Source organism: Balaenoptera acutorostrata, chromosome 5, assembly GCF_949987535.1.
Source record: "Balaenoptera acutorostrata chromosome 5, mBalAcu1.1, whole genome shotgun sequence".
In the NCBI taxonomy this organism is placed as follows: Eukaryota; Metazoa; Chordata; class Mammalia; order Artiodactyla; family Balaenopteridae; genus Balaenoptera; species Balaenoptera acutorostrata.
In genome coordinates, this window is record NC_080068.1 from 24,156,765 (window position 1) to 24,182,951 (window position 26,187).

The 26,187-nt window shown below is 41.1% G+C and overlaps 2 protein-coding genes across 5 annotated transcripts in view; one reads left to right on the plus strand and one right to left on the minus strand.

Annotated features, from left to right (window-relative positions):
- Positions 1-12,022, minus strand: part of MGAT4D (MGAT4 family member D) — a 50,842-nt gene extending 38,820 nt beyond the window's left edge. For all 3 annotated transcript variants that reach the window (XM_057546381.1, XM_057546380.1, XM_007189335.2), the window contains exon 1: positions 11,841-12,022. In XM_057546381.1, coding sequence (XP_057402364.1) covers positions 11,841-11,934 — 94 coding nt within the window. In that variant the 5' untranslated portion in view covers positions 11,935-12,022. The remainder of the gene's footprint in view (positions 1-11,840) is intronic.
- Positions 12,023-12,101: 79 nt separating this feature from the next.
- The window catches only part of ELMOD2 (ELMO domain containing 2), a 51,041-nt gene continuing 36,955 nt past the window's right edge, over positions 12,102-26,187 (plus strand). For both annotated transcript variants that reach the window (XM_057547342.1, XM_057547343.1), the window contains exon 1: positions 12,102-12,257. The gene's annotated coding sequence lies outside the window, so the exon portion shown is untranslated. The remainder of the gene's footprint in view (positions 12,258-26,187) is intronic.

The window sequence follows — 26,187 nt, forward strand, 5'->3', positions numbered from 1 at the left end:
TATTGGGAAGACTTAACTGATTGAGAGAGAGAAAAGAATCCCTCTTAGGTTTCCAACATGACTCTAGATTTCTAACCTGGTATTCATTTCGGATTGGGAAACAGGAAAAGGAGCAGGGCCAGAGGTAGTCATAATGCTTATGAGGCATCCAAATGCGTGGCAAAACACACAGCCCAGAGAAAATGAGGGCGCAAAGCAGCTTCCGACCTTGGTTGCTTTGTTAAAATATGGAAACATCTGATTAGAGAAGCAATACACAAGCTAAAATTTTAGAAAAAGGCACAGGAAAGAACAAAATCCAATGCAATCTCACTGCTTAAAGAGAACCACTATTAATGTTTAGCTTTACATAGTTCTAGACCTGTGCTTACTTTTTTCCCCTCGCTTCAGTATATAAATGTCAAATACAATCATGCGGGGGAAAAATGCATTAAGTTAGATAAAGTGGTTCATTTTACACTGAAAAAGGCATACTCCATCGATGAAAACAAATTAATTCTTTATATGTTATATAGCTAAATATCAAAATATACAGAGAAAACTATTAGCTCCATGAGAATATGGAAAAATATATTTCAATTAGCAAGGAAAGCATAGAGATTTGCTGTCAATTTGGGATGGAATAAAAGATAAATTCACCACTTGGAAGACAATACATTCCAGATGGATTTTTTTTAATTAAGGTAAAATACAAAAATGTAAAAATAATGGTGATCCTTCTGGGTTGAAACATCTAATACCTTTTCACTCCTCTGCCTTCTATGATCACGAGCACACGTATGTGTAGCCTGTGGCAAAGATTGGATAATGCCATTCCCCTGCTCTAACCCTTCAGAGATTCCTCATCCCACTCAGAAAAGGGGCCAAAGCCCTCACCAGGACAGAGCCCTACCTGACCGGGCCTTGGCTCCCTCTCTGGCCTCATTCCCACCCCTCTTCCCTCATTCTGGGGAGCAGCTCCAGACACACTTGCCAACCACTCTCCCACCTTAGCCCTCTGGCTCTTGAAATTTTCTCAGCTCGTCCCCCAGACACTGATGTGGCCAGAGCTCCCTAGTTTCATTTGGTTTTCTGCTACAGCGTTATCTCCTCAGAGAAGCGTACCTTACCATCCTTTATGAAATAGCACACCCCCTCTCTCCCCGATCCCTTTTTTTTTTCAAATCCCTTATCACTACCCAACTTCCTATTACTGTTTATTATTCCTATTACTGTTGTTATTCACTGTTTTTATGTCTCTCTCCAGAGCTGTCTAGAATGTAAGCTTGCGAGTAGCAAGAACTTTGGGTTTTTTAGTATTAAATTCCCTATGCCTGAAACAGTGACTGCCATATAGCTCCTACACAAATATATGCTGAATGAATGAATAAACAAATTAATGGATAAATGGCTTCATCAGCGTAGGAACTGATTTGAGTGATTCTAAAACTGAATCATGCTTTAATCAAAAGAACTGCAACTATCCAGATAAATCTTGAGTATTCATACAGCGGGTACTATTTGAGGATGTTTAAAATTTTCACAGTGGGTGTGGTTTAACCAGTATAACCCTGTTAATGGGGTTTCCAGGGTAATATTCTCTTTGCAAAATGGATAATGTGTTTGGAGTCCATATATCATGGACGATGCAACATTTCTGGACTTCCACAATGTAAGTCAGTCCTTGAGGGATCAATTTGGTAAACATGAAAAGAATTTTCTCTAGAGGAAGTAATATTTTCAGAAACAATCATACAGAAATATTAAAGGACATAATCTCTACTCTTGGATCTGCTTCTTGTATATTTTTACCTGATAATTCAGTTCATCAATGTTCTATTTAAAATATTTATATTACTTGCCTTTTCACTCAGGTATTTTAGAGGATGAAATGTTACAAAATTATTTTGCAAAAGTTTGAATAATTTGATGTTTTGAGTCAACTGAGGTGAAATTGTGAAAACAAACACCAGTCCCTGTGTACAATGTGACTTCCACCCATAAAAAAGGGTCCCGGTAAGAGCCTAAGTAAAACTGACTTTGCTTTCTCACAGCAGAGGTCCAACGCACTGCTCCCCAGTATAAGTAAAATGCAAGTCACATTTGTAATTTAAAATTTTCTAATAGCCATATTAAAAACAAATAAAAAGAAACAAGTAAAAGTAATTGTAAACAGTATAGTGATGTAATCCAATATATCTAAAATACTTTTCAGCATGTAATCAACATGAAAATAATTAATGGAATAGTTTGCATTTTTTTGTGCTAAGTATTCTAAACCTTGTGTATATTTTATACTTTTACAGTACATCTTAACTCAGATGCTAACTTTTGATAAGTTACAGTAAAATGCAGTCTCACCAAAACAACAAAATTTTGCTTAATGGAGAAATATTTTGCACTGTTTCCATTTTTAAATTTAAATTTAAATTACTTAAAATAAAATAAAATATTCAGTTCCTCAGTTGCACTAACTACATTTCAAGTGCTTGACAGCCACCTGGCTGAGGGCTACCATATTGGACAGCATGGGTCTACAGCACCAGCTATGAGCTTATTAGAAACGCAGGATCCCAGGACTCACCCCAGACCTACTGAGTCAGAATCTGTACTTTAATAAGATTCACAGGTGATTGGTATGCATGTTAAAATATGAGAAGCACCATCATAGACCCTTTTAATTGTTTTATCTTTCTCAGCATTGACTTTACTATAGTTCAAGTCTTTATTGCCTCTAGATGCACTGTTATAATTGTCTCTTAAATAGTCCCTCACCTCCAATCTATGTTTAATCGTCTGGAAACACTGCTCAAAGACTTTAAATGATTCCCGGGATGCTCACTGAATAAAGTCTAAACACTTGCCTTAATATAGGAGATCCGATACAATATGGCCGCGACCTGACTTTTCCACCTTATTTCATTCACTAAACACCTCTGGTAATGAGAAGCAAGCTGAGATAGTCATACTTTCTTACATTTAATACTTACCATGTGTCACTCACTGTGCTGTGTGATAGGTAAACAAACACAGATAAAGCCAGATCCCTGCTCTAAATAACTGACAATCAGGATGCAAGGTATAGGGGAAAGGAGCATATATTTAAACAACTAGGGGCTTCCCTGGTGGCGCAGTGGTTAAGAATCCGCCTGCCAATGCAGGGGACATGGGTTCCAGCCCTGGTCTGGGAAGATCCCACATGCTGCGGAGCAACTAAGCCCGTGCACCACAACTATTGAGCCTGTGCTCTAGAGCCCGTGAGTCACAACTACTGAAGCCCGCATGCCACAACTACTGAGCCCACACGCCTAGAGCCCGTGCTCCACAACAGGAGAAGCCACCGCAATGGGAAGTCCGCACACCACAACAAAGAGTAGCCCCCGCTCGCCGCAACTAGAGAAAGTCCGCGTGCAGCAACGAAGACCCAACGCAGCCAAAAATAAATAAATAAAATAAATAAATTTATGTAAAAAAATCAGTTAAAAAAACAACTAATTATAAAATAATTGTTAAACTGGAATTATCCTTAAGTGCCACAGGCAAAGGGAGGCAGGAATGATTCTTTTTTTTTGAATTATTAATTCTTACAGAAGATTGAAGTGTGGGAGAGGGAAGTAGGAAAGGTTTCAGAGAAGAGGGAATATTTGAAAACTTGAAGAAGGTATAGAATTTTGCATACAGCAGAGGGCAGGGAAGGGTATTCCAGACTAAGAAAACTACAGCATAAATGCATAAGTATAAACTGGTATGGTGAAGTGAGGGGAAAGCAAGTGATTCACTCAGGGGGTAGAAAGAAGGGGAAAAAGCATTGCGTTTAAGTACTGGCCCACTTTAAACTTATTATTCACTTATTTGTATACCCAGTGTGGTTCCAAAGAAAGAATATTTGAAGCAGTTGGTAGGAGATGAAGCTAAAAAGGTAAGTACATTTCAGATTACACCCCTCCATGTATGCTTTGCAATAATCAAATTACACTACGTACCATGCACTTTAAACTCCCTATGAGAGGTTCCTCTACTCCTTAGTTTTATGGTGAAATATTTCAACATTACAAAGAGTATTGATGACCTAAAACAAATAGACTGTCAGTTATTTCTCCACAAAAAAAAAAAAAAAAAGAGTTTATTTGGTATCAGCAGAGAACTGCAATTCGGAGTCCATAACCATGGCAAGTCACTACACAGCAAAGGAAGGAGCTCTCTTTTGCAGAGGGGAATAGGAAGTTGGGAGGGCTACAGTAAACAAAGAGTCCATGGCTTTTCATTGGCTGAGTCCTTGACATTAAAGGAGTCTTTCTTTTTCCTGTTGGGCTCTGCCAGCATCTCAGGGCATAAGAGCTCCCCCTTCTGGTCACTTCTGTTTGATTGAGGTTTCTGTTTACTAATTTTTTCTTTAAGTATGTAAAAGTTTGAAAGACAATAATAAAAATGAACATCCATGAACCCGCTACTACCTTAGGCTTAGATATGCTGTTTCCTTCCAAGATCAAATTCCCCTTCCTCCCGTTTTCAATTTTGTATTAATTGTTGCTTTTCTTTAAGGTTTTACCACTTTTGCAAGTTGATGCACATTTGGTTTTTAGACATTAATAAATAAATATGTATTTTCCTGTACTTGCTTCTTTTGCTCAATTTATGTTTTGAAATTCATCCATATCAGTAAGTCAAGCTCTAGGTTCATTCATTATTATTATTGTAAAATGTCCCACTCTTTTGAATATACAACAACATTTTTACCTCTTCTACTGTTGAAAAAAATTTTTAAATGCTATCAAGAATATATTCTGGTACATGTTTCCTAGTAAACATGTTCAAAAGTTTCCCTAGGATATAGATGGTGGTAGGGATGTTATTTTACATATTTAACAAGCTCTAAGGCATGGGTATTCATCAGTGAGAAGAGAAGCTGGCCATAAGCCGTTGATAAGGCTGCACACCAGTTTCAGCCCTGACTAGTAGGAGAGTTGCTAGGATGTAGGAAAGGCATAGGTTTCATCATGAAAGTGACTGAATGTATACTTCATGTCCCCCCAAAGGGAAGTGTGTGTTAATTCCTACAGCTCCACATCCTCACCAAATGTCTGATTTCCTAATTTAAAATATCTGAATGGTATGAAACCGTATCTTGTGTTTTTAATTTGCATTTCCTTGAAGTTCTTCTATGCTTGTTCAACACTTATGCTGTACTTGGCCTTAGAGTCTACTTGGTTGATATTTATATAGCTACACCAACTTTCTTTTGGTTTGGGCTGCTGGTATATATTTTTCCATCCTTTTCCTTCCAACGTTTCTATGTCTTTAAAAAATTTTAAGTGTGTCTCTTGTAAACATCATCAATCAGGGTTTTGTTTTTATATCCAGTCAGGAAATATTTTAGTTTCTTTTTTGGAGCATTTACTATAATTAGTGATATCATTATGCATTATTTGACTATTATTTTAGTACTTAGACTAGAGATTTCAACATGAATCCTTGACTTATTACAGCTTAATACAAATTCTTACATCCTCACTTCTCAATAGTGCTACAAGTTGAGTACCACTTAACTCCATCTACCCCCTCTCCTACCTTATCTTGTAACTGGTGTCATGCATTTTGTTCTACATACTTTAAATTCCACACGACATTTCGATTATTGTCTTGAACAGCCCACACTTGGATGCTGGACTCGGCATATATGCACACATACACTCTCTCACTTGGTTGGGGATAAGGGTGCTTTCCTTCCAACAAGATTAGAAAGAGAGACCCCAAGAAGTTCACTCACAAAATGTGGGTGCTCCACAATGATCCCTCTCTCCACTAAGTCAATGGCTGGGGAGCATCTCTACCTGAAAATTGCTGAAGTGCTGGACCAACAAAAAGTCTGTAAAAGATTACACATCTTTTTTGGAAATAAATTACACATCTTTTTGTAAATAGCTTGCCAATTTTAAATTTCATATTTGGAAAGGGAATAGTTAAGTTGAAGTTAATGGAAGTATCAAAAGTACCAAATAATGTTGGCTCAGTCATTTTTTATATCATAGGTTATTATTTTGTAAGATGATACATTTAATGTAGACTTTTATGAACTTACAATTAAAATAACTTATGCAGCTAAAAAAAAATATCCTGCCAGATGAAAAGGGGCAGGAGAGAGAGAGAGAAATTGCTAAGCGAAGAGGGAACATCTGTGAAGCAGCCTGAAGGCACACAGCTAGAAGTGGCAAAGACACCTGAGCCTGCTGTGGCTGGAGTGAATACTGAAGGTCACCTGAAGAGGGTCCCCTGCAAGGCAAGAGACTCCTAGCAACTAGAGGCTGTGTCGAGGGCAGAGGCGGGGTGGGGGAGAGGCTCAGGTAGCAGGGAATGGGAAGTAGGGAGATCCCAATAGACCCTCAGAAGCAGCCATGAAAGACCCAGCCTTGGATGTCTGCCACACAGAAGCATCTTCCAGAGAAACTGAAACCATCATGCTGCCATCACACAAGGGAACCTCTGCCGCTCCAACTCCTTCTCATCCCAGTACCACAGGGGTATAGACCAAGGACCGAGGAGGGGTGCAGCAGATTTTCCAAAGATGACTTCAACAGCATCTCCCATAGCAAATGCTCTTCTACAACACGACCCTGCCAGTCACTCGTCAAGCGGGAAAGTCAATTTCTCCACTCCCTGGGTGAGCCCTGCCTCCCACTGTGACCAGTAGGCTACAGCAGAAGTAATGCAGTACCAGTTTGGGCTGGAGTCTTAAGTGGCCTGGCAGCTTCCACTTTCTGCCTTTTGAAAGGTAGTTGCCTTGTAAAAAAGCACACCTTTGCTAAGTTCAAGATGCTGTGAGAAGCCCAAACCACCTGGGGAGGCCTCAGAGGATGAGCCACCACGTGGGAGATGAGAGAGATGCCAGGGTAAGGAGGGCCTCTCGGGAGCTCCTCCAGCCCCGAGCACCCCCGCTGACACCACGCAGATCACAAACTGCCCGGCAGAGCCCTTTCTGAATTTGATTACTAAACTGAGAGTTAAACAAAGTGATTTTTTAAGCCACTAAGGTTGAGGAAGTTTTACACCAAAGAAGGGGAAAAATGTCTGAAAACAGACCATTTTCTTCTCCTGCCTTTGCATTTCCTAGAACCACAAGTCTAGTCTGTCCCTGTCCAGTAGGGAAATGATGAGAAAGCTTTTAATTAACTATGAGATTAAATTTTTTTAGAAGAACATAATAGGTATTTAAAAACAGGAATAAGACTTGTTGAATAACCAAAAGTGACCAAAAGATACTTAGAGTAAGTCTTCAATATTACTATGAACCTCTACGGTTACCAGAAAAGGGTTCCGATAGAACACGTATGGGCAATAATTGGAAAAATAAAAAGTTGTTCATATTTACATCCCAGCAAGTTGAACTGCTTCAGTAAATCAGTTACACGTGTGTATAAAAAAGTATTCGTCTTTAAAACTTTTTTGAAAAAGGAATTGATCGTTTCTATATTCTCAACTGAATTGAGTACTGTATGCTTCCTACCATTTCAGTTTTCTTACTTTTGTATTCCCACTGTACAAATTCTTTCAATTTTTAAAAATGTTATACATACAAAAGAAAACATGTAGTACATCAGTAAGCTCCGCAGCATAATGTGAAATGCATACAATGGAGAAATGGAGTTGCCACGTCCTGGAATGGTGAAGAGGAGAGGAGCAGATTAGGGAGTGGGGAATCAATGTTTCTGTTAAGAGTAATATTGACATCCCAGTGAAAGTGTTGAATAGGCGGTTGAATATATCATTCTGGGTCAGGACTAGATATATAAATTTGAGAGCTGTCAGAATTTAGTATTTAAAGTCATGTGATTGGATGGGATCATGTTGGGAGTGGGTGTAGACAGTGAAAAGTTCCAAGGAGTGAGCCCTGGGGAATTCCAATATTTCAAACTCAAGGAGAAACTAGGAAACCGAGAGAGCTAAGCTAAGAACATATTTCAAGAAGGAGAGTGTGACAGTGACAAAAAAGGCATATAGATACAGCTCTTCAGCGTAGTAATAAAAAGCCATCACACCCATAATCCTTGAAGTCATCACACAGTATTGGTGAAAGCAGCAGCCGCTTGATCTCCAGGGCTTTGATTCCAGTAGGTACTTCATCCCAGTCAACAACAGGTGATAACTGAGAGAACTTCTGCCAATGCCTATCAGCTGGAGACTTCCAGTATCCGCCCCCCCCCCACCCCGAGAAGGTATCCCACCAGCAGTGTGGTAGGTTATCACTGTGTTTAACCGCAAGTAGGGCAAATAAGCAATTCCAGATTCTCTTCCCCGAGAATGTTTCCTGGGTGATGCAGCCACCCCAGGGGCTCCTAGCCATCTGCTAGCTGCCTCCCACACCTGCCACCACTGACAATACCGGACCTGCTGCTGCTGCCTGAACACCTGACACTCCAGTGAGGGCTAGTAGTTTGGTGGAAGAACCACCGAAAGCAGAATAACTACTACCTTTTTGCACCCTCTCATCTGGCACAATTGCCTCCCACTGGCAAAACGTAATGAGAGCACAGCCGGCCAGGGCATCTGGGACAAGTAACAGACTTCTGGTTTTGATCACGACAAAGAAAATTTAGAAGGGCATATAAAGACTGTCAGCAGCGTTTTAGAAAGTCCAGGAACAAGGCAAACTAAGCAGCGTATTATAAGGGACATATATAAATTGATAAAAACTGTATTCTAATAAGCACATAATTCAGGAGAGCAGTAACATCAATGAGATGGGGTAGGAAAGGAATCCACTGTTGGAAGCAAAGGCATTGAGTAACATTCTAGTTTTTCTTTTCTTCAGATAAGTACCCAGAAGTGGAATTACTGCATCACATGGTAGTTCTATTTTCTATTTTTTGAAGACCTTCCATACTGTTTTCCATAGCGGCTGCACCAACTTACATTCCCACCAGTAGTGCACAAGGGTTGCCTTTTCTCCACACCCTCACCAACACTTGTTTAGATGGCTTCCTATCTTACAGAATAAAAGTCATAACTCTTACTATGGTGTCCATGATCTCATCCTCCTACAACTCCCTTCCTGTTCGTGTTGTCCTCCTGGTTTTTTCTCAAACATATCAAGATGATCCCACCATAGGGCCTTTGCACTTGCTTTTCTTGTTGCCTGAAAAACTCTTCCCCCAGCTATCCACATAAAATGCTTCCTCACTTCATTCAGGAATCTACTCGAATATGCCTTTCTCAGAGAATCCTTCTCTGACAACCCTATCTAAAATAGCACTTTCTCTCTCCTGCCCCTGCCAATACCTGACATCATACAGCAATTACATCACTCATGTTTGTTGTTTATTTCCCCTAACCAGAATGTAAGCCCCATGAAAGCAAAGGTTTAAAAAAATTTTATTTGCATAGTTCCTACAACATGAATAGGTACTTTTTAAATTCATTCACTCAACAAATATTTAGCATATGTATTATATGTCAGACACTTTTCAAAATTCTGAGGACACAGTAGTGAATCAAACAGGAAAAAACAGGAAAAAAATTCCTCACCTCATGAAGCTTACATATTTGTTGAACAAATTATTAATACTATTGAGCTTACAAAAAGAAATTAAAAGATTAAAAATTATTTATCTACATGTAAAAATTAATTTTAAAGTAGGAAAAGAATAAAGCACTAGGTGGTGGCTATCTTTCTAATAAACATTCCCAAATTTTCATTGATAAGAATTGTAACTAGAGATCAAATTTTTAAAACATTGGGATTATTTTGGTGTTTTATAAAAATCACTGCTTCATAAGTCAGAAAGAGAAAAACAAATATCGTAGGCTAATACATATATATGGAATCTAAAAAAAAAAAAAAGGTTCTGAAGAACATAGGGGCAGGACAGGAATAAAGACACAGACGTAGAGAATGGACTTGAGGACACGGGAAGGGGGAGGGGTAAACTGGGATGAAGTGAGAGTGGCATGGACATATATACACTACCAAATGTAAAATAGATAGCTAATGGGAAGCAGCCACATAGCACAGGGAGATCAGCTCGGTGCTTTGTGACCACCTAGAGGGGTCGGATAGGGAGGGTGGGGTGGAAATGCAAGAGGGAGGAGATATGTATACATATAGCTGATTCACTTTGTTATACAGCAGAAACTAACACACCACTGTAAAGCAATTATACTCCAATAAAGATGTTAAAGAATAAAAAAAAATCACTACTTCAGAAACTAAATGAAATCTGTGTTTTGTTGATGTAAGAACATCTCATTACAGTACTAAAATTGATTTCCTAATTATTTTAGAACTAGTTTCCACAGAAACACATACATAGAAAATGAAAAACCTGTTTTATCTGCTCTTTTAAGAGTAGTGTATTCTAAGGAACAATATCTCATTTTCTGAACTTGAACATACAAATAATGGGAATATAAACACTGGGAAGAACCAAACTTCTTTATCCTGGTCATAACTGAAAAACACATCAAAATGACCGTATGTATTGCAAAGTCTACCCTTTCATTATAAGAATACAAACTGTTAAAATGCCTTCTGAGGTTACCAATCTAAATTGCCTTCCAAAATTACTGTAAGAAGAAGTTTCCATTTTTGCTTTCTAAATACGAGTAACGGTTTATTTTTTGTTATAAGAGTGCACGTTGTTAATTGTTCTAAAATAAATAAAAACACATTTGGATAATATTCTTTATAGAAAATGAAGAAGAATAAAAGTGTATAAATGATTGAAGATTAGTAGTATAAATCAGATAAATTAATATGCATTTCTGATCTTTCAAACAAATGGGGTAAAATGTTGATATTGTGTGTACATGACAAAATTTAGTAGTAGGGGACTAAAACAATTTTAACATTAATAAGAGGGACGACATAAACATTAGAGGATTAAAGCCACTTCTAAACTTGACCGTCCACGCTACTACCAAGATTACTCTGTGTGCACCCTGAGTCATACATAAATGTGTTTAATAAGAAGAATGAAAATTTAACCGAAAGCAACCTAAGAATAATCTTGGAAGGCTGAGTTAATATATTTGCAGGGTTCCTACGTCTTAAATTAAAAATTCAACCATATGAACGCTAAAATGTTCACTACGGACTAGAGTTGAAAGAGAAAATACAGGAAACCTAGTTAACTTTGCATTTCAGAGAAACAATAATGTTTTCAGTATAAATATATCCCATGCAGTTTTTATACTTCAAACTTATGCACTGTTCATCTGAAATTCAAACTTAACTAGTCAACCTCTCTTTTTATTTGCTAAATTGTCAACTCTACAGACAGCAATAAACTAAAAACCTCGGTGCGTTTCAAAGTGGTAACGCGCACGGTCCATTGGAGAAAGTTCAGGGGCTAAACCAGCGCTCTAAATTGTTGATCACGTCTCCGTCATCTCATCCCTTTTCAGCTTCGCAAAACAAATGCTTTAGGTAGCCTTCCAGGTGTGGCTCAAAACTATAACGTAGGACGCGAAAGAGGAGAGATTTGCTGGCTGTGTAAGAGGAGTTCCTGAAGTCATTCACATTTCCCTGAAAACGATGGGGAAGAAAACGACGAAGTGTGGGGAAAGCTGGGCACAGAAGGGGCCCCTGAACCCCGCAGAGGCAAGAGAGGACCGGGCAGCCGCGCACACCAACCGTTAGCGCGCGCGCCCGGCGCGGGTCACGGCCACCCGGTGGACCAGGGACGCTCGTTACAGTTTAACCGCCGGCGGACAAGGGCGTGGTGTGTGTGTCGGGGCGGGGGGGCGCCCTACATCTGAAAGCTCCTAGTGCGTCTCTCCCCTTCTCTCCAACCCGGCCTCCCCAGTCATCCCGGAGCCCCGAAGCCCGGGAGGCGAGAAGGAAGCGAGAGAAGCCCGCCGCCGCTTACCGGTGTGAGTCATCCTGGAGATGCAGAAGCAGGAGAAACTGAAGAGCAAGACGGCGACGAGCGCGACCAGCAAGTTCACATGCCTGGTCCTCATGGAGCTGACTCGACGGGCGGCAACCGACAGCGCGACGCGAAGAGCAGAGCGGCTGCGCCCACACTGCCCGCCGAGGATGGACGCGCACGGCGCCTGCGTCCCGCTCCCGGGCGTCGCGGGGGAGGACCCCCTCCCTCCCCCCTCCCTCCCCGCCGCCCTTCCCGCCACCCTGCACACACGCCCTCTGGGAGCTCGCTTCACCGAACGGCACCCTTTGCCTCCTACCCTACGGCTCGGCACTTCCGAGTCCTGAACCGCTTGCCAGGGCTGCTGGTTATTAAAAGAGAGAAACTATGGGAAAGCTCCCCACTGCCGGGCTAGAGGTGAGTGCTCGATAACTTTATTGTCCTGTAGTAGGAAGTGACATTTGTGCCAAACTCCGGGCTAAACAGTTTGCATATATGATCTCGTTAAGTCCTCACAACATCTGTCTTTTTTTTTTTTAATTTATTTTTTATTATTATTTATTTATTTATTTATGGCTGTGTTGGGTCTTCGTTTCCGTGCGAGGGCTTTCTCTAGTTGCGGCGAGGTGCGCGGGCCTCTCACTATCACGGCCTCTCTTGTTGCGGAGCACAGGCTCCAGACGCGCAGGCTCAGCAATTGTGGCTCACGGGCCTAGTTGCTCCGCGGCATGTGGGATCTTCCCAGACCAGGGCTCAAACCCGTGGCCCCTGCATTGGCAGGCGGATTCTCAACCACTGCGCCACCAGGGAAGCCCTCAGTCTTTTTTTAAAGGTATAAAATGAAGATACCGATAACATCTACCTAATACGCCACGATTATCTTCATTTTATACTTTAAAAAAAATGGAGCCGCAGTAACATTGAGCAACTCGCTGCAGGTTGCACAGCTGGACGTGTTTCCTGTACAAACCTTGTACATGGATAAGAAGTTCCGACCGAAAATATGTGTCTTTACTTGGAGTTTACTAGCCTTAAATAGTAGCTATCAAGTGCCCAAATGACTTAGGAGGCTTAGATGCTTGTGTGGGGAGTGACCAAGCCCAGACCTTCAGCTTAATCTCCTTACCTTTATTTTCTAATTTTTGTACCCCCTCCCTCAAGAAAGAAGCAAGGAGTGAACTTTTGTGAAAGAAAAAACTTGTAAATATAGAGAGCAGCAGCTCAAGGGAGATTGGCTGGGCTCTGCCAAGTTCAAGGTGTCAATTTCTCAGACCTTTACCCGCGACTGGGAAACACTAGGAGAACGTCAGTAGGGCGATACTCTCTGGGCAGCTTGAACATGGTTTGCTATTTGGGTTCTCCGCTCTGATCACTCTTCTTTTTTTTTTAAACATCTTTATTGGAGTATAATTGCTTTACAATGGTGTGTTAGTTTCTGCTGTATAACAAAGTGAATCAGCTATACATATACATATATCCCCATATCTCCTCCCTCTTGCTTCTCCCTCCCACCCTCCCTATCCCACCCCTCTAGGTGGTCACAAAGCACCGAGCTGATCTCCCTGTGCTATGCGGCTGCTTCCCACTAGCTATCTATTTTACATTTGGTAGTATATATATGTCCATGTCACTCTCTCACCCTGTCACATCTCACCCCTCCCCCTCCCCATATCCTCAAGTCCATCCCACTACTGGGCATATACCCTGAGAAAACCATAATTCAAAAAGAGTCATGTACCAAAATGTTCATTGCAGCTCTATTTACAATAGCCAGGACATGGAAGCAACCTAAGTGTCCATCATCGGATGAATGGATAAAGAAGATGTGGCACATATAGACAATGGAATATTACTCAGCCATAAAAAGAAATGATCACTCTTCTTATTTGGGATTCCCTGGCAGTGTCTGGTAGCCAGCATTCTACTTCACAGCAGCACTGCGCCACTGGCTGGGCTAGTTTCTGGCCCCATGAGAGCAGAAAGATTTGACACATGCCAGCCTGAGGATGCAGTTATAATAAGCTGTGTTTTCTCATGAGTGAATGGCTAAGAGTTGTGGCCTTCAGTTAAGCAGTGATTCAGCCAGATCCCAAGGGAGGAAGACACTTTATCCTCCTCCATCCCTTCAGCCTCTTGCCAGTGCTTCCCATTGGCTAAGCTCTACCGGAAGCCAGAAGAAAAGGAATTTCAGCTTGATGTACTAAATGCTAAATTATACCAACCTTCCTCCTGGCCATTTGAAGCAGGGTGGAGAAAGATGTAGAGTAGATTGAAGTGAGAGAAGGAAGATATCCAGCACAAAGGTATCTCCAAATCAGGATTTCATTGTTCTCTTACTTGAACTCCAGTTTCTCATTTTCAGCTGCCTTCTCAGCACTTCTTGGATGTCCCACAAGAAGATGTTCAAACTTCCTCACCAAGCTAGCTATCTTCCCAGAGTCCTTCGGCTTTTATCAACGGTGCCGTAGTTCTTCTGAGCAATTTACTGTTTTTCATTATATCCCATCATTGATAAATCTTTAGAACCCTCCTCTGAAATGTCTCATTTTCCAGACTTGCGTTTCTATTGCTATCTACTACCCCAATACCCATAGTCTTACAATGATACTCAAACTGGCCGCACTGTCTATAGTATCTGCCCTCTGCAGTCCACTCTTTACTCCAGTAGGTTACCGGGTAATCTTCCCAGTTCACTAGTGTCAGCTGTTGCTCTTGTTTAAGTAGCTCCACTCTTCCTTGGTGGTAAAGTTCAGTCCCTCAGGCTGCTCTCTGGTTTCTCAAGATTATTTCCCAATATTCCCTTACATGCCTCAAGGACCTGCCAGGCTCTTCTTTATTCTACCCTGAACATGTCACGTTCACTCTTCTCTTTCTGTGCCTTTTCTCTTTTCTTTTTTTTTTTTTTTTCTTTTTTTTTTAAAGACTAACTTGGTGCTATTTTTTTTTCCACTGCATTTTTTTTTTAATTGTATAGCTACTTTATTTATTTATTTATTTATTTTTGGCTGTGTTGGGTCTTCGGTTCGTGCGAGGGCTTTCTCTAGTTGCGGCAAGTGGGGGCCACTCTTCATCGCGGTGCGGGGACCGCTCTTCATCGCGGTGCGCGGGCCTTTCACTATCGCGGCCCCTCCCGTTGCGGGGCACAGGCTCCAGACGCGCAGGCTCAGCAGTTGTGGCTCACGGGCCCAGCCGCTCCGTGGCATGTGGGATCTTCCCAGACCAGGGCTCGAACCCGTGTCCCCTGCATTAGCAGGCAGATTCTCAACCACTGCGCCACCAGGGAAGCCTGTGCCTTTTCTCTTGATGTTTACCCTCTGCCCAGGATGCCCAGCCTCCTCCCTGACCATTCAATTCTTTTCTGCCTCTCAAGGTCTCACTCAAGTTTTATCTGTTTCATGAATCAAAACCTGACAACAGCAGACCACTTCTCTGAATTCCTTTAGTATGTCAGGCATCTACCTTTCATTTGGCTCTATATCCTTATGTGCTTAGGGGTAGATGTCCCCAAGATGAGCCTAAGTTACATCCACAGTTGAGAGAGAAATATGTTCAAAGCAGATAGAGTAATTGGTGATTGTCCTAAGAAATGTTAATTCCAGAATTTGTGTCAATGGTTAAGGAGGTTAACGGTCTAGAGAAGAGATTTGTGCATGGATGCCTGGGGAAAAAAAGTCTCCCTACTTCCCCATGCCATGTAGACAAGCTCTGGGGAAAAAACAGCTGGCTGTGGGCAGAAGCTGGAGGCCTGTTTCCACAGGGATCATGGGAAACAGAGGAGGAAAAACTGCTTAAGAGCCTGACTACCCACCCCCCCAAATAAACAATAAATTTATTGAAATAAGTCTGTATACATAAACCTTGTGCGTAAGGGTCAGGGCAATGAGAGCCAAACAAAATTTTGGTAGGCTTCGTTACGTTGATAATTTACAAGGCCAACTCTGTATATATAAAGAAAAACCTCAGTGTAAACAGGTCTAATTGAACAAATATATTTGCCCAGAAGAAAGTCCTGGGATGATTTTCCATACTGCTAAAGTGAAGAAAAGTAATTTAATGACCAAGAGTTTCCAATTGTTAAATCTTTCTAAATTTGTCTCTACCTGCTTCTGAATATCACTAGATTTTCATTGGTATCAGAAGGAGAAAACCAGGAGGTCTAATGGAAGAACAGCTAGTGCTTTAGTTTATCCACATAGTTGATCTCTGTTGGAAAACCCAAGGAGGCCATGATGCTAAGCACAGAAGAATGATTAATTTATTCAAAACACCCAGGCTTTGTGTGACAAACTCTTTGGTCGTAGAAACACTTTGTAATTGCATCAAGAGTCTTAGATCCAAATGGTGAAAAGGCAAGCTTACTGCTTTTCTTATTTCTGTACATTTTACTATAAACCGTATGCCATTATAAGTCAAATCTTTATATAATCCAAGTCACAAATCCAAAGAAACACATTTTCTTCATATTCACTATTTATTTACTTCATAGTGATGATTTAAACATATTAACAAATGATTAATTAAAATACGACCAGCTCCAGGAACAAATGAACTCCTAACCCCCAGGGCTTAATACAATAGAGATTTTGTTCTTGCTCAAGTCACGTCCGCTTGACCAACAACTTTCCACGTGATCCCTCAGAGTCCCAGGCCTTTCCATTGTGTGGCTCCCCTCTCCTCCTGGGTTTTGGAACCCTTTCCATTCCACTGGGGGGTCGAGGGAAAGTACATGGAGAAGAAACTCAGACCATAATTCACCCCCCTTTTTTCTTTTTAATTGAAGTACAGTTGATGTACAGTATTATATAACTTACAGTTGTACAATATAGTGAGTCACAATTTTTTTTTTTTTTAAAGGATTTTCTTATTTATTTATTTATTTATTTATTTATTTATTTTTGGCTGTGCTGGGTCTTCGGTTCGTGCGAGGGCTTTCTCCAGTTGCGGCAAGCGGGGGCCACTCTTCATCGCGGTGCGGGGACCGCTCTTCATCGCGGTGCGCGGGCCTTTCTCTATCGCGGCCCCTCCCGTCGCGGGGCACAGGCTCCAGACGCGCAGGCTCAGCAATTGTGGCTCACGGGCCCAGCTGCTCCGTGGCATGTGGGATCTTCCCAGACCAGGGCTCGAACCCGTGTCCCCTGCATTAGCAGGCAGATTCTCAACCACTGCGCCACCAGGGAAGCCCCGTGAGTCACAATTTTTAAAGGTTATACTCTATTTATAGTTATTATAAAATATTGACTATATTCCCCATGTTGTACAATATTATCTTTCTAGCTTATTTTATACCTAATAGTTTGTACCTCTTAATCTCCTACGCCTATTTTGCCCCTCTCCCCACTGGTAACCACTTGTTTGGTCTCTATATCTCAGAGTCTGCTTCTTTTTTGTTATATTCACTAGTTTGCTGTATTTTTAAAATTTTGCTCAAATTTTATTGGTGAGAACTAGATGCAAAAGAACTGGGTAAGGTAGTCGCTGGCTGGGCAGCTGCTTCCCATCAACACTTCTGCCTGCAAAGAGATTACAAGTCTTCAGTGGCCCGCTATCCATCTCTGCCACATCAAGTTCCCCAAAATCAAAATTGAATGTTTCTCAAAACATTGAAACCCCCCCAAATAAGTCAAGTACTAGTTTCTGGGTTCAAGAAATCAGTATAACTAAGAAGGAGTATGGTATTATTAGAAAGGAAAATAGACTATCCATGTTAAATATGGAACTTTTTACAGTGTTGGAAAGTAAACAACGTCCATTCACCAGCAATATCATGTTGGGAAAGTTTTTTAATCCTCTCTAAGCTTGTGTTCCTCTATAGGAAGATGGGATGAATAGTATCTGTACAAAGTTGCTGAGTTAAATAGAATAGCATTCAAAAACGGTTTGCATATTTCCTGTCATAATGTAAGTGCTTACTGCATTTCAGTTCTCTATTGGCATTCACCAGAAGCAGTGCTAATTTTCTCACTGACTCCAATTATTACTTTTTCCACAGCAGACTATGCTCAAGAATCCTTCAGCAACTCCCTGTTAAAAGTCAAGAGTGTTAGCCTGGAATCCAGGGCCTTATGCAGTCTGGGTCCATCTACCTATTCCAGCTACGTGTATGCCTCTGATATCGTACTCAAAAGGTCACTCCACTCAAATTCACCAAATACCATGTTTTCAAGATTCAAAAAAGCACTTTGCTCTCCCATCTTAATGTTTTTGAAATCAGCATGTGCTTTCCAGTCGATCTTTACATCTTGTACAGTTATTTCTTCTTTTGTCCTTTTCCAAAGAAAAGAAAAAATGAAAACCTACTAGTCACTCGATGGTTTGTCAGTGAGTCAGAACATGGGATATTTGTTGGGCACCTACTCTGTGCCAGTCACTGATCCAGGTGCTGGAGATACAAGTAGTCACCAGAAGGTTCTTGGCTCCACCTTCTTCGTGAGCAAACATGGGCTACACTCCCCATACACATTCATACTCCTACCCATCAAAAGTATTCAAGACTCAGCTGAAATGCCACTTCCTCCATGAAGCCTTCATTGATTACCTGTATAAAGGAATCTCTATCGTCTTTGAACTCTTGCAGCACTTGAGTCTTCTCTCAGGACCCAGTCTGCATTCTGTTTAATTGTTATGCACATACAGTTGATCCCTGAACAACATGGGGGTTAGGGGCATCAACCGTTTGGGCAGTTGGAGATAACTTCACAGTTGGCCCTGTGTAGCCTCCATTCCTCTGTAGCCTCAGTCCCACATTTGTGGGTTCAACAAATCTTGGATGATGTACTACTGTAGTACATATTTATTGAAAAATATCCACATGTAAGTGGATCTGTGCAGTTCAAACCCATGTTGTTTGAGGGTCAGCTGCATTTTATTTTAAATGTTACTGCTACTTACTTTTTATTAAAAACTTTTTCTTGAAGTACAGTTGATTTACAATGTTGTGTTAGTTTCTGGTGTACAGCAAAGTGATTCAGTTATATGTATACGTATTTTTTTCATATTCTTTTTCACTATAGGTTATTATAAGATATTGAATATAGTTCCCTATGCTATAGAGTAGGTCCTTGTTGTTTATCTATTTTATATATAGTAGTTTGTATCTGCTAATCCCAAATTCCTAATTTATCCCTCCCCCCTCCCCCATCCTCTTTGGTAACCATAAGTTTGTTTTCTATGTCTGTGAGTCTGTTTCTTTTTTGTAAATAAGTTCATTTGTATCATGTTTTAGATTCTACATTATAAGTGATATCATATGATATTTATCTTTCTCTCTTTGACTTCACTTAGTATGATAATCTCTATGTCCATCCATGTTGCTGCAAATGGCATTACTTCATTCTTCTTTATGGCTGAGTAATATTCCATTTCATATATATATATATATATATATATATATATATATATACCACATCTGCTTTATCTATTCATCTGTTGATGGACATTTAGGTTGCTTCCATGTCTTGGCTGTTGAAAATAGTGCTGCTGTGAACATTGGGGTGCAGGTACCTTTTCGAATTAGAGTTTTCTCTGGATATATGCCCAGGAGTGGGATTGCTGGATCATACGGTAGCTCAATTTTTAGTTTTTTGAGGAACCTCCATGCTGTTTTCCATAGCAGCTACACCAATTTACATTCCCACCAAAAGTGTAGGAGGGTTCCCTTTTCTCCACACCCTCTCTAACATTTCTTGTTTGTGGACTTTAATGATCATGTCTTACACATTTTCATATCATTTTCCCCACTGTGCATTTCAGGGTGGTTTACAGATCAAAGGTATTGATTGAAACACAGCCCTGTGGTACAACTGAGCTATAATCACAACTAACCACTACCTGCTACCATTTAAGCCAACAATACACACCACTCCAGGAAATCCAGTAGATAAAGAATGCAGGAGCATTCAAACTTCCCTTTTATGGTTTGTTTTCTAAAATTAGTGTCACACTCAGGCCATGGGAAGTAGAGAATTGCCAGGCTAAAGAGGAATATGTGCTACAATAATAGGAGTGGGAAGAGTATCCTCTGGGGGTACTACCAGCATTACAGCCATCAAGGCCTCTTTAGTTAACCTCAGTCTAAACGGTGGTCTCACGACTGCTATTAGCACAGAAAAGTAAACTTAGTAGGGACAGATGTTTCTAGTCTCATATCTGTGTAAGATCCTGAAGGTGGAAACAATCTGACAGATAATGGCTGTTGGTAAAATGCCGGTTGTCCTGGCCCCTATTTTCTGTTTCAGGTTACTTAGGAATAAGTCATATGAACCCAGGGTGAGTGTCATCTGTTCAGCACAATTCTGGAAAATGACAGTACTGTAAGGCAGGGGTCCCCAACCCCCGGGCCGCGGACCATTACTGGTCTGTGGCCTGTTAGGAACCAGGCCGCACAGCAGGAGGTGAGCGGCAGGCAAGCGAGCGAAGCTTCATCTGCCGCCCCCCACCGCTCCCCATCGCTCCCCACCGCTCACGTTACCACCTGAACCATCCCCGCCCCGACCCCGACCCCGTCTGTGGAAAAACTGTCTTCCATGAAACAGGTCCCTGGTGCCCAAAAGGTTGGGGACCGCTGCAGTAAGGGACTTTTATGGATCATCTATGACAGACGTTCTTCTCAAAGAGTAGCATGCACAAGAATCACCTGGAAACCCTGTAAATACAGATTGCTGGGCCCACTTTCAGAGTTTCTGATTCCGTAGGTTAAGGCTAGGATCCCAAAATTTGCGTTTCTAACAAGTCCCAGATGATACTCCCGCTGCTGCTGCAAGGACCTATACTTTGGGAATCACTATGTGATAGCATTCCACAGAATCATGGGTTAGACTTAGAAAAACATATAGATGACCTAGTTTATCCTCTTTGCCTAAACCATCCCAAGACCCCTATTTAATAAAGACACCACATCCTCTGCCACCAGTGAGGGGGATTCCATTATGTCCGTTGGCCATTATATTCTAGAAGTTAACAGTATTTACAAAAGTTTGTCTCTTATATCCCTGAATATACCAAGACTAGCCTGATTAGGGGAAAAAGAGCTATCAAGCTGCTAGGATTGTTCCCTAAATTGAGAGGCCCAGCTGCAGGCAAATGGGGTTTGTCACTTCCAGCAAGCAAAGCTCGTGATCCAACAAGATGAACACAATCAGGTATATGGTACAGAGAAGTAGTAAGCATCAGATGGCCCAACACGGGCCAACAAGGACTGAGGTGGTCTTTTTTTAAAAAACTGCCCCTCCCATGGTAACAGTGCTTTGATTTTCCTTAGGGGAATATTCATCTATGCTTGCAGCTCCTCTCACGCAGAGTGGAGCTTCTGGGCCCACCTTGTAACTCCTTCTCATCAATAGAAATTAGCACAAGGGATGTTCTGGGGCACGTGAGCCAGGCTTTATGAGGACTGGTGACTTTTGTCTTCTCCCTCTTGGAGCCCAACTGCCATGCTGTAAGGAAGCCCAAGCCAGATTACTGAATGCTTAGAGGCTCTGTGGAGAGGAGCTAGAGGATGAGAGGGCTGGCCACGCTCCAACAGAATGCATCTGGTTGGGGGACTCCACAGGAAACCAGCAGAACTTACCAGCTGAAGGAAGCCAACACCCAGAATCATAAGATATAAAAAATTATTGTTTTAAGCCACAAAATTAGGAATGGCTTGTGTTCCAGCCATTGACAACATGTGCCCCAATCATCATATTTTGTGACTCTGCACACAGAGTTTAGTTCAGCACTTGGCTCAAGATGGTCAATGAGACTCAATTATGAGACTTTCTAATATAGGTCTAGAGCTTCTAGGGCCATCTTGCCATTAGGAAGGCAACTGCCTGAGAATAAAGCCAATGCAAATGAGAGCAGAGCTAAGAGGATTTCATCTGATTTTCTGTCTGATCCAGTCATGCCTAGATCTATGTTTATCTCTGGTCATTTTAGTTGCATGAGCCAATTCATTTCTTTCATTAAGTTAGTTTGCACTGGGGTTCCTGTCACTTGTAACTGAAAGAGTTTTGACTAATACAGGGATGCTAGCAGACGAGTAGAGAATGGTAATAGGGGGTCTAGAAATAGACAACCTGAAGGTTCAGACAGGTGCAGTCAGCTCCAGAAAATAACTACCAGCAAGGCTGGTATTCTGAAATCAGATTCCAGGCCCCAGGATTGCTGAGTATGGGCATGCCGGCTGTGTCCTATAAGAGAGGCCCTGCCGAGGTGAGGGCTGAAATCAGCACTTGCCCCAGGTGCACTCTGGTGCAGGACTGTGTCTGTTCAGAGCGAGGAAGCCATCCTATACTAAATCAGACAAAAGCATCATGTTGGCTGGCTGAGCCTCACCAGCCCTGGAAGCAGTGGGACCAGGACAAGTCCCATTGAAAACTAGGAAGCAACGTAGGTGACCACAGAGGGTACCTAGAAAAGAAGCAGAAAAATTAACCTAGGTACCTGGAGTTAGCGTCGGATCCTTTCCGCACCCTCTAATCTGGCACAGCTGCCTCCCACTGGCAAAATGTAATGAGAACACAGCTGGCCAGGGTGTCTGGGACAAGTAACAGACTTCTGGCTTTGATCACACCAAAGAGAGTTCAGAAGGGCGTATAAAGACTGAGTGTCAGCAGATAGGAATTTTAGAAAGTCCAGGAACAAGGCAAACTAAACAGCATATTAAAAGGGACACATATAAATTGATAAAAAACTGTATTCTAAAAAGCAAAGGAACAATAAGCACATAATTCAGGGGAGTAGTAAAATCAGCAAGATGGGGTGGGAAAGGAATCCACTTTTGGAAGCAAAGGAATTGGGTATGTTCCAATTATTGACAGGTTGTCAGAGGACCCAACCATGTGATTAGAGGGTTGGAACTTCCAGTCCCACCCCTCAACCTCCAGGGACAGGAGAGGGGCTGAAGATTGAGTTCAGTCACCAATGGACAATTACTTAATCAACTGTGCCCATGCAATGAAACCTCCATAAAACCCAAAAACGACAGGGTAGGCAGAGCTTCCAGGCTGGTGAACAGGTAGAGATTCTAGGAGAGTGGTGTGCCCAGGGAGGGGCGTGGAAACTCTCAGCCCTTTCCCCATGCCTTGACCTATGCATCTCTCCCATCTGGCTGTTCCTGAGTCATATCCTTTTATTACAAACTGGTAATCTAGAAAGTAAAATTTTTCTCTGAATTCTGTGAGCCGCTCTAGCAAATTAATCAAACCCAGGGAGGGGGTTGTTAGAACCTCCCATCTATGCTGGTGGGTAAGAAGCACAGGCGACAACCTGGACTTGTGATTGGGACTTGTGAAGTGTGTGTGTGGTGGGAGGGTGTCAGTCTTTTAGGATCTGACGCTACCTCCAGGTGGACAGTGTCAGAACTGAGTTGAATTAGAGGTCATCCAGCTGTGTCTGAGAATTGCTTGGTGGAATTGATGGCCAGAACCATACACATCTCCAGCACCCAAAACCCTTTTTAACTGTTTCCCCTTTACACTTCCTCCTATTTGGACAAAGCAACCATTCACCTAACTGATCCAGCCAGCCCTCCACATCTTTACACTGTATTTTCAGTAATGTTTCAATTACCAGTTCTGGTGTCAATTTAACAACTACTTTATAGATGGTGAGGAATATGATATATCCGTATTATGTTAGGATGTGAGGGGCCATTTTTGCACACTGGAATGTAGAATGCATTCTTTGGTCCAAAAAGATATATGATAGGGAACCAAATAGCCTTTGACAGTGTTTGGGCTTTAGCCCAAGAGAGAATAAATGTCAAACTCAATCCTCTAGGGGCTGTGAATAGTAATCCTACACAGTTAACTGGCTTATATGCTTGGATCCCTGTTCCCAGGAGATTTTCCCGAATGCCATCTTTTTTTAAAATTTAATTTTATTTATTTTTTTATACAGCAGGTTCTTATTAGTTATCTATTTTATACACATCAGTGTATACATGTCAATCCCAATCTCCCAATTCAGCACACCCCCACCCCCCCGCCACTTTCCCCCCTTGGTGTCCATACGTTTGTTCTCTGCATCTGTGTCTCTATTTCTGCTCTGCAAACAGATTCATCTGTACCATTTTTCTAGGTTCCACATATATGCGTTAATATATGATGGTTGTTTCTCTCTTTCTGACTTACTTCACTCTGTATGACAGTCTCTAGGTCCATCCACGTCTCTACAAATGACCCAATTTCTTTCCTTTTTATGGCTGAGTAATATTCCATTGTATATATATGTACCACATCTTCTTTATCCATTTGTCTGTCGATGGGCATTTAGGTTGCTTCCATGTCCTGGCTATTGTAAATAGTGCTGCAATGAACACTGGGGTGCATGTGTCTTTTTGAATTATGGCTTTCTCTGGGTATATGCCCAGTAGTGGGATTGCTGGGTCATATGGTAGTTCTATTTTTACTTTTTTAAGGAACCTCCATAGTGTTCTCCATAGTGGCTGTATCAATTTATGTTCCCACCAACAGTGCAAGAGGATTCCCTTTTCTCCACACCCTCTCCAGCATTTGTTGTTTGTAGATTTTCTGATGATGCCCATTCTAACTGGTATGAGGTGATACATCATTGTAGTTTTCATTTGCATTTCTCTAATAATTAGTGATGTTGAGCAGCTTTTCATGTGCTTCTTGGCCATCTTATGTCTTCTTTGGAGAAATGTCTATTTAGGTCTTCTGCCCATTTTTGGATTGGCTTGTTTGTTTTTTTAATATTGAGCTGCATGAGCTGTTTATATATTTTGGAGATTAATCCTTTGTCCATTGATTCGTCTGCAAATATTTTCTCCCATTCGGAGGGTTGTCTTTTCATCTTGTTTGTAGTTTCCTTTGCTGTGCAAAAGCTTTGAAGTTTCATTAGGTCCCATTTGTTTATTTTTGTTTTTATTTCCATTACTCTAGGAGGTGGATCAAAAAAGATCTTGCTGTGATTTATGTCAAAGAGTGTTCTTCCTATGTTTTCCTCTAAGAGTTTTATAGTGTCCAGTCTTACATTTAGGTCTCGAATCCATTTTGAGTTTATTTTTGTGTATGGTGTTAAGGAGTGTTCTAATTTCATTCTTTTACATGTAGCTGTCCAGTTTTCCCAGCACCACTTATTGAAGAGACTGTCTTTTCTCCTTTGTATATCCTTGCCTCCTTTGTCATAGATTAGCTGACCATAGGTGCCTGGGTTTATCTCTGGACTTTCTATCCCGTTCCACTGATCTATATTTCTGTTTTTGTGCCAGTACCATATTGTCTTGATTACTGTAGCTTTGTAGTATAGTCTGAAGTCAGGGAGTCTGATTCCTCCAGCTCCATTTTTTTCCTTCAAGACTGCTTTGTCTATTTGGGGTCTTTTGTGTCTCCATACAAATTTTAAGATTTTTTTGTTCTAGTTCTGTAAAAAATGCCATTGTTAATTTGATAGGGATTGCATTGAATCTGTAGATTGCTTTGGGTAGTATAGTCATTTCACAGTATTGATTCTTCCAATCCAAGAACATGGTATATCTCTCCATCTGTTGATATCATCTTTAATTTCTTTCATCAGTGTCTATAAGGTTTCCTGCATACAGGTCTTTTGTCTCCCTAGGTAGGTTTATTCCTAGGTATTTTATTCTTTTGTTGCAATGGTAAATGGGAGTGTTTCCTTAATTTCTCTTTCAGATTTTTCATCATTAGTGTATAGGAATGCAAGAGATTTCTGTGCATTAATTTTGTATCCCGCAACTTTACCAAATTCATTGATTAGCTCTAGTAGTTTTCTGGTGGCATCTTTAGGATTCTCTATGTATAGTATAATGTCATCTGCAAACAGTGACAGTTTTACTTCTTCTTTTCCAATTTGTATTCCTTTTATTTCTTTTTCTTCTCTGATTGCCATGGCTAGGACTTCCAAAACTATGTTGAATAATAGTGGTGAGAGTGGACATCCTTGTCTTGTTCCTGATCTTAGAGGAAATGCTTTCAGTTTTTCACCATTGAGAATGATGTTTGCTGTGGGTTTGTCGTATATGGCCTTTATTATTGTGTCATATATGGCCCAGTTTCTGGAGAGTTTTTATCATAAATGGGTGTTGAATTTTGTCAAAAGCTTTTTCTGCATCTATTGAGATGATCATATGGTTTTTATTCTTCAATTTGTTAATATGGTGTATCACATTGATTGATTTGCGTATATTGAAGAATCCTTGCATCCCTGGAGTAAATCCAACTTGATCATAGTGTATGATCCATTTAATGTGTTGTTGGATTCTGTTTGCTAGTATTTTTTTGAGGATTTTTGCATCTATATTCATCAGTGATATTGGTCTGTAATTTTCTTTTTTTGTAGTATCTTTGTCTGGTTTTGGTATCAGGGTGATGGTGGCCTCATAGAA